The sequence below is a fragment of the Aythya ferina genome (genome assembly GCF_964211825.1).
Source record: "Aythya ferina genome assembly, chromosome: Z".
Lineage (NCBI taxonomy): Eukaryota > Metazoa > Chordata > Aves > Anseriformes > Anatidae > Aythya > Aythya ferina.
This window is the reverse complement of record NC_140299.1, coordinates 84,108,769-84,121,464: the sequence shown is the minus strand read 5'-3', so window position 1 is coordinate 84,121,464 and position 12,696 is coordinate 84,108,769. Positions and strand designations below refer to the sequence as shown.

Sequence of the window (12,696 nt, the reverse complement as noted above, 5' to 3'; positions counted from 1 at the left end):
GTGCGCTCATTATATGAGAATGACTTTGGTCTTCACCTCTAAAATCTAGAACACTCGTGCTTGATTTTGTTTTCAGTGATGATTTAGCTCTGCTTTACTACTGTGGTTTTTGTTGAAGTATAATGGACTTTTTTTCTTTTATTGATGTCTGCCTGTAGGTAGCCAACTTGAATCCCAAGGATAACTCTTATACTCTGAAGGATTATGTATTTAAAGACATTCAGAAAGACTGGCCTGGATACAATGAATTTGATAAACAGTCACTGGAATTAATACTTTCTAGGTAAGTTTAGTCTCTAGGGGAAGGAAAATAAGTTTTGGAAACTTTCATCCGGGAAATGAGGAGTGTGTGTTTTCCCAGTAATGAAAGAATTATGACATGGATGTTTTTGCCTTGTAACCTGAAATATGGGTAATCCTTACAGAAGAGTAAATTCATCTCAGAATACCACCAGCACCAGTCATTTGGAATCTCCTGTAACTTCTAATAAAGATGCTGCAACAGCTTCTCCTTCCCAGGTATTTTGTGGCTTTTTAACATTATTTACAATGTATTATGATTTAACTGGCTTTTATCTTGGAGTAAAAGCTGTAATGCAGAGCACTAGTATTGTCTTTATCATATGAAAAACTGAAGCTCTTATTTCTAGTTGGTCAATTACATTTTTTTTAAAGATGGTTGCACTGTCAAAGACCTTAAACCGTATGCTCACATAGCTCAAGAGCTGCTATGTTTATTAAAATCTTCAGGAAAAAGCAGTTCCTGAATACATGTTATCTTGTAAATAAGCCTAGATCTCACAGAAGCTATCCACATAGTGTCTGAATAGTCGAGGCATCAGCCTAGCATGTCGCTATCAATAGCACACTGACCTTGCAGGGAGCTTGCCTGTAGAGGCTGAACTTCTTGGCTACCCATTATTGTTACAGTCACATACTTTCTGATTAAATACTTAATAGTTTTGTATTGACACATAACTTGATTATCTTGGTGTGTGGGAAGGTCTTCTGAAAATCAGACATACAAGGTTCATATATATATTTATATAAATATTTGTTACACAATTGCATACATTCAAGGTTCTTTGTGAATATGGTACTTACAATACATCAAACCTGCACGAACATCCTTGTGCTGCTCTTTAAGTATAATGCTCAAAGTCTAGAATAAGGACAAATTGCCATAGCAATCTACTGTTTGAGGGAATGTTTTTCTTCCTGGCATCATTTAAATACTTGTTATGGTGCAGGGTAAAAGGCAGGTCTGGATCAGTGGGAGGTACATCAGCCTTTTCCCAGCCTTTTCAAACTTAACATACATACGTCCTGTTTCTCTAAAAATAATAAAACAGGACAATACAAACTCTTTAGAAAGTGCTTAAAAAACTCCATATAAAACACACTGCTTTACGGAAAAGCACAACTCTTTCTGTGACAGAAACTGCACGTTAGTAAGTGCAACCAAAACTTGAAGGAATTTGGTTTTGCGAGCTTGTGTGTGCATAACAATAAACGAGAGAGGACTTGAAGCCTCTCATGGTTAAGGTATTTTAGTGCTGCTCGGAGCTGCCATGGTCAGCCAGGGACCTGACCTCCTCGTCTGGCTGCAGCCTTCTGCAGTCTTAGCTGTAGGCTTGGACAAAGAACTTGAAAAACCATAAGATTAAAAGCTAAGAGTAAACAAGCTACGTGTTTAGCTGCATCAATTTCTTGCTGGGTGCCATTGTTTTAGGTGTGGGATGTATGTTCAAGATTTGCCTGTTCTGAGACGCTTTTGCCCAGATCGGCAGCGAAACTGAGTTCTGCTAATCTGTTTTATTTTTCAGAAACGCCTCTGGGATTCTGACTTCATCGACCCCCTGATGAACAAGAAGCCGAGGATCTCTCACCTCACCAGCCGAGTCCAGCCATCCTTTGGCACCCAAACTCCTGCCCCTGCCAAGAAGGCAGCCCCGGCCCCACCACCAGCCGACGCGGCGCCCGCCCCGCTGCCCCTGCCCACTGCGTGCACGCCTGCCTCCAACCCGCCCCAGACCGCCAGCTCCAACTCCCCCAGCACCCCCAAAGGGCATGGGACCCAATATCTGCCCACAGACAGCATCAACCAAAACAGCAGTAGCAACTTCAAGGACCAGCAAGAAAAATATACCTCTCGGACTCCCTCGGGAACCCCAGCACCCGCTGACAGTCCGTTGGAGGATCATACTGTGCCGGCAGGAGAGGACGGCATGGTTTTGTACAAAAAGTCCAAGAAGAAAGCCAAAAAGCATAAAGAGAAGGACCAAATCAAAAAGCAGGACACTAGGAGTGCAGGCGAAAATGAGAAGGACCTTGAAAAAGAAGAAACTGCCAACCTGAAAAACCCCTCCAGTTTGGAGACAGATGAAGGTACCCATACACTGCTTTTCCTAAATATTGCATGGGTAACTGTTGCGAAAAGGTGCTGGTAAAAATGGGGGTGGAAAGGTGAATGGTCTGTTTTCTCCACTTGCTCTATATTAAGTCCCTTCCCATTATCCCTAACTTATAATCATGAATTAGGAAATCACATTTTTGCCTGCCATTGCATTACATTTTATCTTTTAGTTTTAAAAAAAGAAAAGCCCCAAAACAGATGCTGAGCTTGTTCTGCTGGAACCTGAAGTTAGGCATATATTTAAGAATTCTCACTCTGCATTACTAAAATGGTTAGAACAAAGAAATATTACATGGATTCCTGTTGGACTGTAACCCTTTAAAAGGAAGGGCTAGGTGCTAGAAAAACTCAAGTAATAGATTTTTTTTTTTAAACTTGACTTCCATGAAACCGAAATTTACTTTTTTAATCAGCAGGTTTTAAAGGCTTTGCTCTAATAATGTATGATAGAGAAGCTTGTCAAATATATGTATTGCATACTATTTATTGAAATGCATATTTACTGAAAGACATGGATCAGAAATAAATGTATTTAATTAAGTATTACAAGACAAAGTTCATGTTACTCTACCTTTTGTTGGGTTTTCTAAAACCTGTGTAAACTGGAAAATGGTTTACTGGAATTTTGGTTTGAACACTGCTGTGTGCTCTTCTCCATTTTAGCCACAGAACCTACTACTTCAGCGAACTAGAAGTCAGGTTTGGCCCTTGCCTATCACAGCCCAAAGGAATCTTCAGAGCATGCAGGGTGCCCCTTTGAAGGATTGTGTGTGTACATAAGTGTGCTTTGAGATGGTCTTTTCACATTTACCCTGGACATACTGCCCAGTGCCCGCAATGTGGCATGGAATTGCCTTGGAAATAATTCATGCCTGACTTTACAGACATGTGAACATCTTTCTCCAGACACCAGTAACATAATTCTGAATGGCTAGGGAAGTAAGGATCCATATTACCCTCCAAGTTCATGCTTATGTTGAAGTTTTCAGATGGGTCTAGCCATTTAAGCAAATAATGCTCGAGCTTTTGGAAGTAAAATGCTCACAGCCAAATTGTTCACAGAAATAGTTTTTTTTTTTTTTATGCTGAGGTTATGTTACTGTTTTGCATTTTTCTCAGAATTTATTCTTATTCCTATACTATTTTCTGCCATACTTCCTGCTTTTAACCTGTGATAATATTAAAATTAAAACTAATTCAGTAGAACACATGTAAGTCTTCCTGTGATTTTGCTCAGCTTACAGCTTGGTAAAAATGGCTGAGCTTCGGCAGAAATACTGTGCTTAAACAGCAGTGATGTAAGATAGTAATTACAATAAAGGATTGTGTGTTTTTTAAGCTTCCCAACAAACCCCAAATGAAAGGCAGGCAGATTACGAAGATACTGAACCGTACTTCCTGTTCCAGCTATTTTTCTTATTTGTCAAAAAGACAAATGTGTCTTGAAATGTTTCTTTAAAAAGAAGGACTGGAAGTTGAATGTACTGTGTTTTCACAATGCCATCTAAAAGAACAAAAGAGCAATTTAAAAGTGCAAATAACTTTCAACCCCGGTATTGCCACATTAATTGATGAACAAGTCTTTGTTGCAGGTTATTGAAGCCTGAATGCCAGTAACCCATACACAATGCTCTTGACTTTCCTGTCTACAAGAGTGCTGAAATTGAATCCAGCTTTGGATATCCAAAATGGGTAGGGAAGGAGGGACAAAAAAGTGACATGAAAAGAACTTCAGCTTTCTACTCCCTTTATTGCCATGCTCAGAAGCTTGGGTGTTGGTATATATCAAACTCTGTTCTTTGTGTGACTACATCTGCTGCTGCGTAATTTGAATTGCTGTGCAGATGCCACATCATGTCTTGAAATAAGAAAAGTTGACCTCTGAGTAATAGTTTGGTCATGCAGACCCTGTAGAATAAAGTAGCCATGCCCTCTTTGTAAACTCTGGTGCTGCCTACTGTGGAGAAGGTCTTGTGAGCACTATTATTAGTGCATAGAGCTTATTGCCAGTAATTTACTGTGAGAATAAAACTAAAGGATTTTTTTTTTCCAGTCCATCAGGTCGGTACTGTTTAGCTCTATTAAAAAGCTGTTTATCATGAGCATCAAAATTCTACTTTTCCACAGGAGTTAAAGAAAATTCCACTGCCTCCACAGATACTCCTTCATCGACAAGTGAACTACCAGACTATTTCATGTGAGTAAAATAATAATTAAGCATCATACCACTTACAGATGATTTTTCAACTACTTCAGTAAAAACTCTAGTTTAGCTACAAAACTGAAAAATTACCAAAATATAATTTTACATTAATGACAAATTCCTTTAAAATGACAATTTCCTCTAAAGGAACATTTTGATTTAAGTGAACCAGCTGCCCTATTTGAATACCCCTAATTTTTGAAGTCTAAGGCTGTCCCTTAATTATTTTGAGGGGGAAGTATTAAGAACGATTTTTAATATGCTTTAGCAGATAAATAAAAATTAAAAAATTCACTCTTCCTGAAGAGCAAAATGAAAAGCCATATGAACTTGTATTGCTTTCTGTTTAGGAGTGAGGCAATACAGAACAAAGTTTGAATGCTAAATTACTCAGTACATGAAGTTTAAACACCTGTCCTGTGTTTTCACTACTTAGTACATCTAAAGTACATCTGATTAATTGGAAGCTACAGCAAAATATCCAGTTTCACCACAAAATTGTAAAACAGGGGCCTAGAGATGGTCATGAAACCTCCATTCAAATTTAAATTCTAGCTTCTTAATTATGACTACAAAAAAAAAGTACAAATGTGCTAAACTTGTATATGAAACGTTGCATATCTGCAATGATTGGGGTATTGCACTCTTTACAAATGAAGAAAGACTTCCCAATTGAGTTTAATTTTAGCTCCATAGCAGATTGTCACGTCAGATGCCCAAAAATTAAAATTCACTTCCTATATAATGAAAATTTTCGTACCACATTGCAATAAGAAGTACTGAAGAGCTTGCTTTGAAATGGCATAACAGTAGAATCAGTAGGTTGCCTAAATGCTTTATTAAAATACTAAAAATAATTTTCTAGAAGAGGATTATTCTTCACATTGTGACACAGAAATAGCTTCTGCATATTTAATGCAGCCGTGCGTCGTGGGCAGCCTGAGGCACTGTGGGGCAGCAGTTTAATGCTTCCTGCGTTGGGCTGAGAATTCAAACACTTAGCCAGCTAGGAAGGGGATGTCCTCATAGGTCTGTTCAGAATGGAGAAGGCCCTGTGAAGCAGGTGAGGGTAGGTGTTTGTCTTGTTCACAGTGATTGGGAATTAGTTGAGGTCAAGAATTTTGACATAAGCAGAGTTGCCGGCCTGGATTATAGGAGAGCAAACTGTAAACTACTCAGGGAACTAGTTAGCAGCATCCCTTTTTAGGGGTCCATCAGAGCTGGTTGGTTTTGAAGAACCACCTTTTAAAAGCCCAGATGCAGGCAAACGCAGTGTGTGGCAAGTCAAACAAGTGGGGCTGAAAACCAGCCTGGCTGAACAGAGAGCTCCTTGAACTAGGGCAGAAAAAGAAAATATATGCCCTCTGTATGCAAAGTCAGGCTTCACAGGGAGAGTGGAGAGCAGCAGCTCGCATCTGCGGGGAGAAAACAAGAAAAGCCAAAGCTTGACTTGAACTGACACTTGCCATTCAGTTAGTCCTGAAGTGGCCAGGCGGTGGGACTTGATGGTCTCTGGATTCTGCTCTGTACTATCCAAACACATCCAGGCACATCATTACACCAGTCTGGAGTCCACTGATCGCTCTCTGTTATTGCCAGGCACAGCAGGACAGGTGTCCTTTGTTGTTGTCTCCCTGAGACCTTGCTCTTTTCTGGAATTGAAGTTTCTCAAAACAACACTTCTGGTGTTTTGTCATATAATCAGCTTGTTGCGCCTAGTACATCCTGCCAAAGTGCCCAGGCCTGTGTTTGCAGCTCTGGGCAGACACAAAGCAATCAGTTCCTAGCTTCTAGGAGAACAGTTAATTCTTTCCTCACAGAGGTAAAGAAGGGCAGAGGGCAGCAATTAACCCGTTCCTCACAGCACCTGTCTGATACTATGAAATGGCTTTCGTGTACACTCATACACACGCTTGTTTTTTTGTTTTTTTTTTTTTCCATTAGGAAATACATAGCTATAGTCTCTCATGAGCAGCGCCAGAGTTACAAGGATGACTTCGATGCAGAGTATGATGAATACAGGAGTTTGTATGCTCGGATGGAGAATATCACCAGGAGATTCATGAAGCTTGATGCACAAAGGAAACAGCTTTCTCCAGGGTCCAAGGAATATCAGGTAAAGCAGAATAAAACCACACACGTTTGTTTGTCTTTTCTCTCATCTTTTCCAAAAGTCCACATTCTCAGCACAGGCAGATGCTTCAGCATAGTAATCCATTAAATTGTATTGACAAGGTTTTAAAAGTTCAGTGTTCAGGAGAGACCAAGTGACTGGTCATATAGCTGGAGTTACCAGATTGGCTGTGGCTTTGCTAACTCTGCCCCACAGCATCCCAGTGATGTGCTGCTATATTGATGAGGGAGAAGCACAGAAATATGGAGAACAGCAGCTATAATCCTTGGGCTTTGCTGACCAGCTGTTTTCCATTATCTGAAGGAATATGTATTTAACTACATGTACTCAAAAGGACCTACAGCAACAAACATATTCAGCTTCTAGGTGGCTGGCCCAAACCCTAGCTGAAAATTTTAGCAAAGAAGGGTACTAGGAACATAGCATTCCAGTTTTTGAGCCTGGGATGACATTGTTTGAACATGCAAATTTCATCTGTTCAGTACTGGTATTCTTTAATTCTGTGTGCATGGTGAGGGTTCTTGGTAGTATCTGGCTACCCTTTATAAGCTTTTTTTGACAGATTGCAAATGTATTTGAGAGTAGAAGGAGTATTTAAAAATAGTTGGTACTGCTTGGTCAGACAAATGAGAGAAACCTTGCAGAACTCACATATGTGGTCTGACTCAGTGTGGACTAGCTCTCGTAGCCTCACAAAACCCTGCAAGGAGTTGTGTAGCCCTTAATTGAAGACTCCACCTAACTGAGCTGTCTGTGAACACAGGTATTTTACAGTGGCATGAATGACTTCACAAAGGGAATCTTCAAACACATTCTCTTCTTGTTGCTTATTTACAGGTTTAATTGCAGATCTGGGCTGTTTCCTAGGTTTGTTGGTCTGGTTATGGTTTGTTTGTTTGTTTGTTTTTTTTTCCCGTACAGGGGAGGGATGGCTCTTGGATAAGAAAATATCTTGAGTAAACCTTTGCATTTTTACTGCTTTACATAGCTGCATTTTCTATTAGCAATGAAAAGTTCTTTATTATTGTCTTCACTTTTTTTTTTTTCCTTGAAGATCCTTCATGAGGAAGTCCTAGAAGAGTATCGAAAGGTACAACAGGTATGTGTACCACAAGCTCTGTGGGAGTTAGAAATTGCTGTGATGGGCTTGAGGCCATTTTTAAGCAAGGGACATGAAATACTAAACTCAGAAATATTTTCATGCCCTAATTTTCTTTTTATCTTTACAGTCTAGCCCCAACTACTATGAAGAGAAATATAGATGTCAATATCTACATAACAAGCTGTCTCATATTAAAAGACTTATAGGTGAATTTGACCAACGGCAAGCAGAATCATGGCACTAGTCTTCTGCTTAGACCAGAACATGTGAATGAACAGAAGCTTATTTATTTAAAATTCCAGATGAGTTGCTCTAAGATTCTAAGAGGCTAGAACTTTTGCATTACAAAAGTTTCAGTATTAGTATACTTGAGTTGACTACTTCTGTTGTTGGTGGTGTTGCTTATGCATATTTGAAGCTGCTTTTCCTGGTCCCTTCTTTTCTTCAAGACTTATGTTTATCCATTGAAATCCATCTTATTAGTAGGTGCTGGGATCCCAGCCCATCTACGATGAAGTTGTGCACATTTTAAGAAAATATTGTAGCAAACTGAAGTACTTTTGGATAAATATAAGGCTATTTTTCTGACCTTTCTTGTTAATGCAAACTCTTTGCCTTAAATGGTAGAAGGTTTAGAAATTTGCACAAAAAAAAAAATTAAAAAAAAAAAACAAAACAAAACACATTGTTTTGGAGGGTTAAAGAGGCATGTATATAAGTGCTATATACAGCCCATACTTGTTACAACAGAAACTCATCACTGCAACTCAAACCCCCCACTGCAATGGTTGCCTTAAGGTGTTTGCTTGTGTGTATTTAGTGTAGCTAAATTATTAGCTACACTGCTTCCCACTTCGCTGCAGCACCTGGGAAGCACTACGTGGCCTACCAATGTCTGGAAGTGTGTGCCTGTACTGTGTGAGTGCAAGAATGTGTGGGTGTGAGCATGTGTGATGGGGAATAAAAATTAAAAAAAAAAAAAAAGCTGCTACTCTAAGTAGGCCAAACGCTCAGGTTAAAACAACTGACGAGTGTTGCTGTAGGTTTTTTCCTATAAAATTGCTACTTCTTTTGTGGAAGATGAAAACATTTCCATTTCAATAGTTTGTCAGCTTTATTAATGTTGGGAAAATTGATACTTTACAAAAATTAAACAGATATATAGTTTTGGGGCAAGAATATAAAATTAAGCATGTAGGTTACCTATTTATATACTGCTATAAAGTATTTTTTGAAGAGAGATATGCAAAGAAGCTATTGCCTACATGAAATGTATATTTAAAGATTTTTTTCCTGGGTGCCAGGAATGTAACAAACAGATGTATTTAACTATGAAATACTGTGATCACCAAACAGCACAAACTTTCATTTCATGCAGTTTTTGGTTTATTTTGATTTAAACTATTGCTTGCTTTGTCATGTGAAAACACAGATTATCTGGTCAAAATAGAGCAAAAATCTTTGTTTGTTTTATTGTTTTTGTCTCTTAAAAATGCTGCCAATTGAAAAGGGAAGCATTATGTTTACAAATCTGGTTTTGGAATATTTGCCAAAATTGTGGTAGTATCTTTAGTAAACTTTATCTCCAGCATAAAAAAAAAATCATGTTGTGTGTCACTGTAAACCAGAAAATGTTTGAGAGTTGCCAGAAAATATGCATTCAGGTAAATGGGGATATGAATTTTTGCCTTAAATTTGTGGGTTCAGATGCCTTCCATATGTGAAGATGAAAGAGGACGCAAGAGGCATCTCCCCTTCTCTTGCATGAACACTATACTTCTGTTACGTATTTTGAGACCAAGTTGGCGCTGAGTCCCTTGGCTTATACTGCACATTTCAAATGGCAAAGTGAAGGGGAGACCTCTTGCTTCCCATCAGCAGCTGCGTTCCTCTGGGCTCAAAGATGGAGCTTGGTCTTGAGCATGCACGCAGCAGTGCCCAGGTCTGAGTGCAGGGGCTGCTAACTGCACTGTAGCTGCACTGGACGGCTCCATTTCAACCCAGAAACAAAGCAGCTGCTCAGATTAAAATAAGGGGAAGCTTCTGGTATCGGGACCCACCCTGGCAGTGCTCTTTATCTAAACTGTATGCACAGATCTGACTTTAGCTGCCACTGTGGTACGTGCAGTGCTGCTCTACAGCTGCGTTGTTACCATTCGTAGTGCTACCACTGTGTAACTGAGACCCAGTGTCGTTTACGAATTTTTCTCCTTTTACGAGAAAAAGATTGATCTGTATTTGCATGCATCTTCTGGTTTACAGCCTGTGTATCTGTTGCTGGGGATTATTGTACTTGAGAGGTCCACTGCGTATCATCATGAGACCTGACAAGCTACTGTAACGACCTTAATTGAAGGTTTTGCCCATTTGCATCGAGCATTTCTTAGGCCTTGCAAGTATACCCAACAGCCTATGCAGATTTACAGCACTGTTTTGCAATACATATCTCTTGTTTCCCTTGAGCTGTCGTTCCTGTTCGTCAGATGCAGAGAACTCACTGAAGCTGGGCCTGTGACTGTATTGCCTGTCCCACGCTCCATTGCTGTCCAGCTCACTCCGAGGAACAAGCACTGGGGATAGTGTTGTCTTGGCTGGGGTTACAGCAAGCCCAGAGCAAACAGTTGATGTAGAAAAGGGGCAGCTGCATGTGCTCCTGCCTGGCTGGATCTCACTGCGGCTTGAAAAAACATGTAGTCAAGAGGCAGGCATCAGCCTGTCCAGATGAATGGAAAAAAAAAAATAATCAGAGGAGGACTGTGTTCCAATCTTGCTATGGTTTTGGGGAGGGAATCTATGCCCAAAGAAAACTGTCTCAAAACAGTAGCTCCAAACTATCACAGGAAGCACATCGCTGTTGACTGCTTCCAAGCCTTCATTTGACCTTGTCAGTTACCAAAAAGTAGTAATACAAATGTTTTGCAAGTGTTTTGTGAAACACTTGGGTAAGTGGTAGAGGCAAAGTTGCTTCAACAGGTTTTAAACAGGATTCAGGTTAAGGTGTCGATATTGTAACTTTGCTCATACGTTAGCTTTTTTAAAATGGTGATGTTACAACCAGTCTTTCTGGATATGTAAATGTAGATTCGTGTGAAGATCTATGGCTGCTTTGAAGTATGATTCTTTTCATAAGTTTTGCTTTCCTCTGTTTGTGTACCTGAGGGGAGAGGGATGTGGGCAGCAATTCCATAGCCACCTTCTGGGCAAGGATATGGAATTGTCTCAAGGAGGACAGCATCTGGGAACATGAAGGCTTACAGCAGGGCTGCGAATCCCCCTTGCTGAATTGGAGAGTATTCTAAAACTTTTTCAATCGTTTCTGTACCAACTGTATTAAAACTGTATGTGAAAGACCCTGGGGCATTTTTGTTAATGAACACTCGAGCCGTTGTTGCCCCTCTGTTCTGCATCAACTTAGGTTCAATAAAATGTTGACTTTGCAACACTGAGGTGTGGGCCTGTCCTTGTCTGGGGGTGGCTCTCCCGGGGTGTGTGTGGCCTGTCACCTTGCCGCCATGCTGAGGGGCATGGAAGTGAGAAAAATGCTGCTGGAGAGCAGGAGCTGCATTCTGCCATCCTCGACTGAGCACCCTGCTCCAGTCGTCTTCTGCTTCCAGCTGGTCTCCCTTCTGTCACCCAAGGGAACATCTGGCCTCTTCCTCTTCCCTTTCCTCAGCTGCAGCTGACCCCTGATCCTTATTTTGTTATGCTGAGAGCAATTCCTAACCTGAAAGAGCAAGATGTTCAACATGCCAAAAAAATAGTGTCTGGAAAACTGTCAAAGGCCACGGGGCTTTTTTCCCAGCGCTGCATGGCCAGAGGTGAGGAGGCAGCGTTCTTCCAGGTCTCGCTGTTGGCTGAATTTCAGGCTCTTCTGCTCCAGAGCTTGCTTGCCTGTTGGTCAGTAACTGTTAGTACTGGACACTTGCATTGCTCCCCACAGGTAATTGTTGGTTACAAATGCAAAACTGATGCATGAATGAAGGGTTTAGAAGCAGGTATTTTTACGCTGGCTCACATTTCACTGTGCCCTTAAACTGCTTTTGGGGTGTGTAAATTCTGCACGTGTAGTAGTCCTGTGCATTTCTGGCTGCCAAAAGCAAGACAACACCCCTCCAGAAACCACACACTCCTTAAAACCCTAAAACCTGAACACTTCTGAAGTTCTCGCTTTGTAACTTACTGCATTGGTGACTTTTCATTTAGCACGTGTAAAAGCTTAAATTTTGATGACACACACAGATGTAGTCATGCTTTCCATGTGGAAGGAGGACTTGTGGTGCAGTGGTAAGCCTAGAAGCAGCACCAGGGCTGTGCCTCGGCCTGGCGCTTAGTAGTGCATTGGGGAGCTGTGATTCCTGCTCTGGATCTGCCACTGCTGGGATGCTGAGCTGCCATCAATGAACTGCCTCAGTTCATTGCTTGGAGGATAATTGCAGCATCAGAAAACAGCTAGATCGTAAGATGCTGATAAGGCCTTCATCACAGGATAGCAGCGTGTATGTATGTAAAAAGACACCACAGTCTTTATCAATATCTCATGTATGAAACTGAGCTCCTCTGTCTCGCACAGATAATGGGGCTGCCATGGTTCAGGCTCTTTTGGCTATTTTTTCTTGTTAGCTGAGCACTCATGGATGCTTAAAATGTGATTGCTGGTTACACACGCTGCCTGCCTGTAGCCAACACTCCAGCCTTCATCCTGAGCAAAGACCACTGAGAGCTTCGTGTGTTCATCTTCACCTCGACATCCTGCTGGGTGCTCAGCAGGGATGGGGTGAGGTTGACAGACCCTACACACTTTCCCTGGCCTTGAAGACAATGAAGTGCATGCTTTTAATATA

At 40.8% G+C, this 12,696-nt stretch overlaps 1 protein-coding gene across 7 annotated transcripts in view; it reads left to right on the top strand.

Annotated features, from left to right (window-relative positions):
- Window positions 1–11,297, top strand: part of ELL2 (elongation factor for RNA polymerase II 2) — a 40,910-nt gene extending 29,613 nt beyond the window's left edge. For 5 of the 7 annotated variants that reach the window (XM_084503190.1, XM_084503196.1, XM_084503194.1 and 2 more), the window contains 7 exons: window positions 159–283; window positions 426–519; window positions 1,827–2,388; window positions 4,544–4,613; window positions 6,564–6,735; window positions 7,808–7,852; window positions 7,983–11,297. In XM_084503190.1, coding sequence (XP_084359316.1) covers window positions 159–283; window positions 426–519; window positions 1,827–2,388; window positions 4,544–4,613; window positions 6,564–6,735; window positions 7,808–7,852; window positions 7,983–8,099 — 1,185 coding nt within the window. In that variant the 3' untranslated portion in view covers window positions 8,100–11,297. The remainder of the gene's footprint in view (window positions 1–158; window positions 284–425; window positions 520–1,826; window positions 2,389–4,543; window positions 4,614–6,563; window positions 6,736–7,807; window positions 7,853–7,982) is intronic. The other 2 variants (XM_084503191.1, XM_084503192.1) reach the window with 2 other exon arrangements.
- The last annotated feature ends 1,399 nt before the right edge of the window (window positions 11,298–12,696 follow it).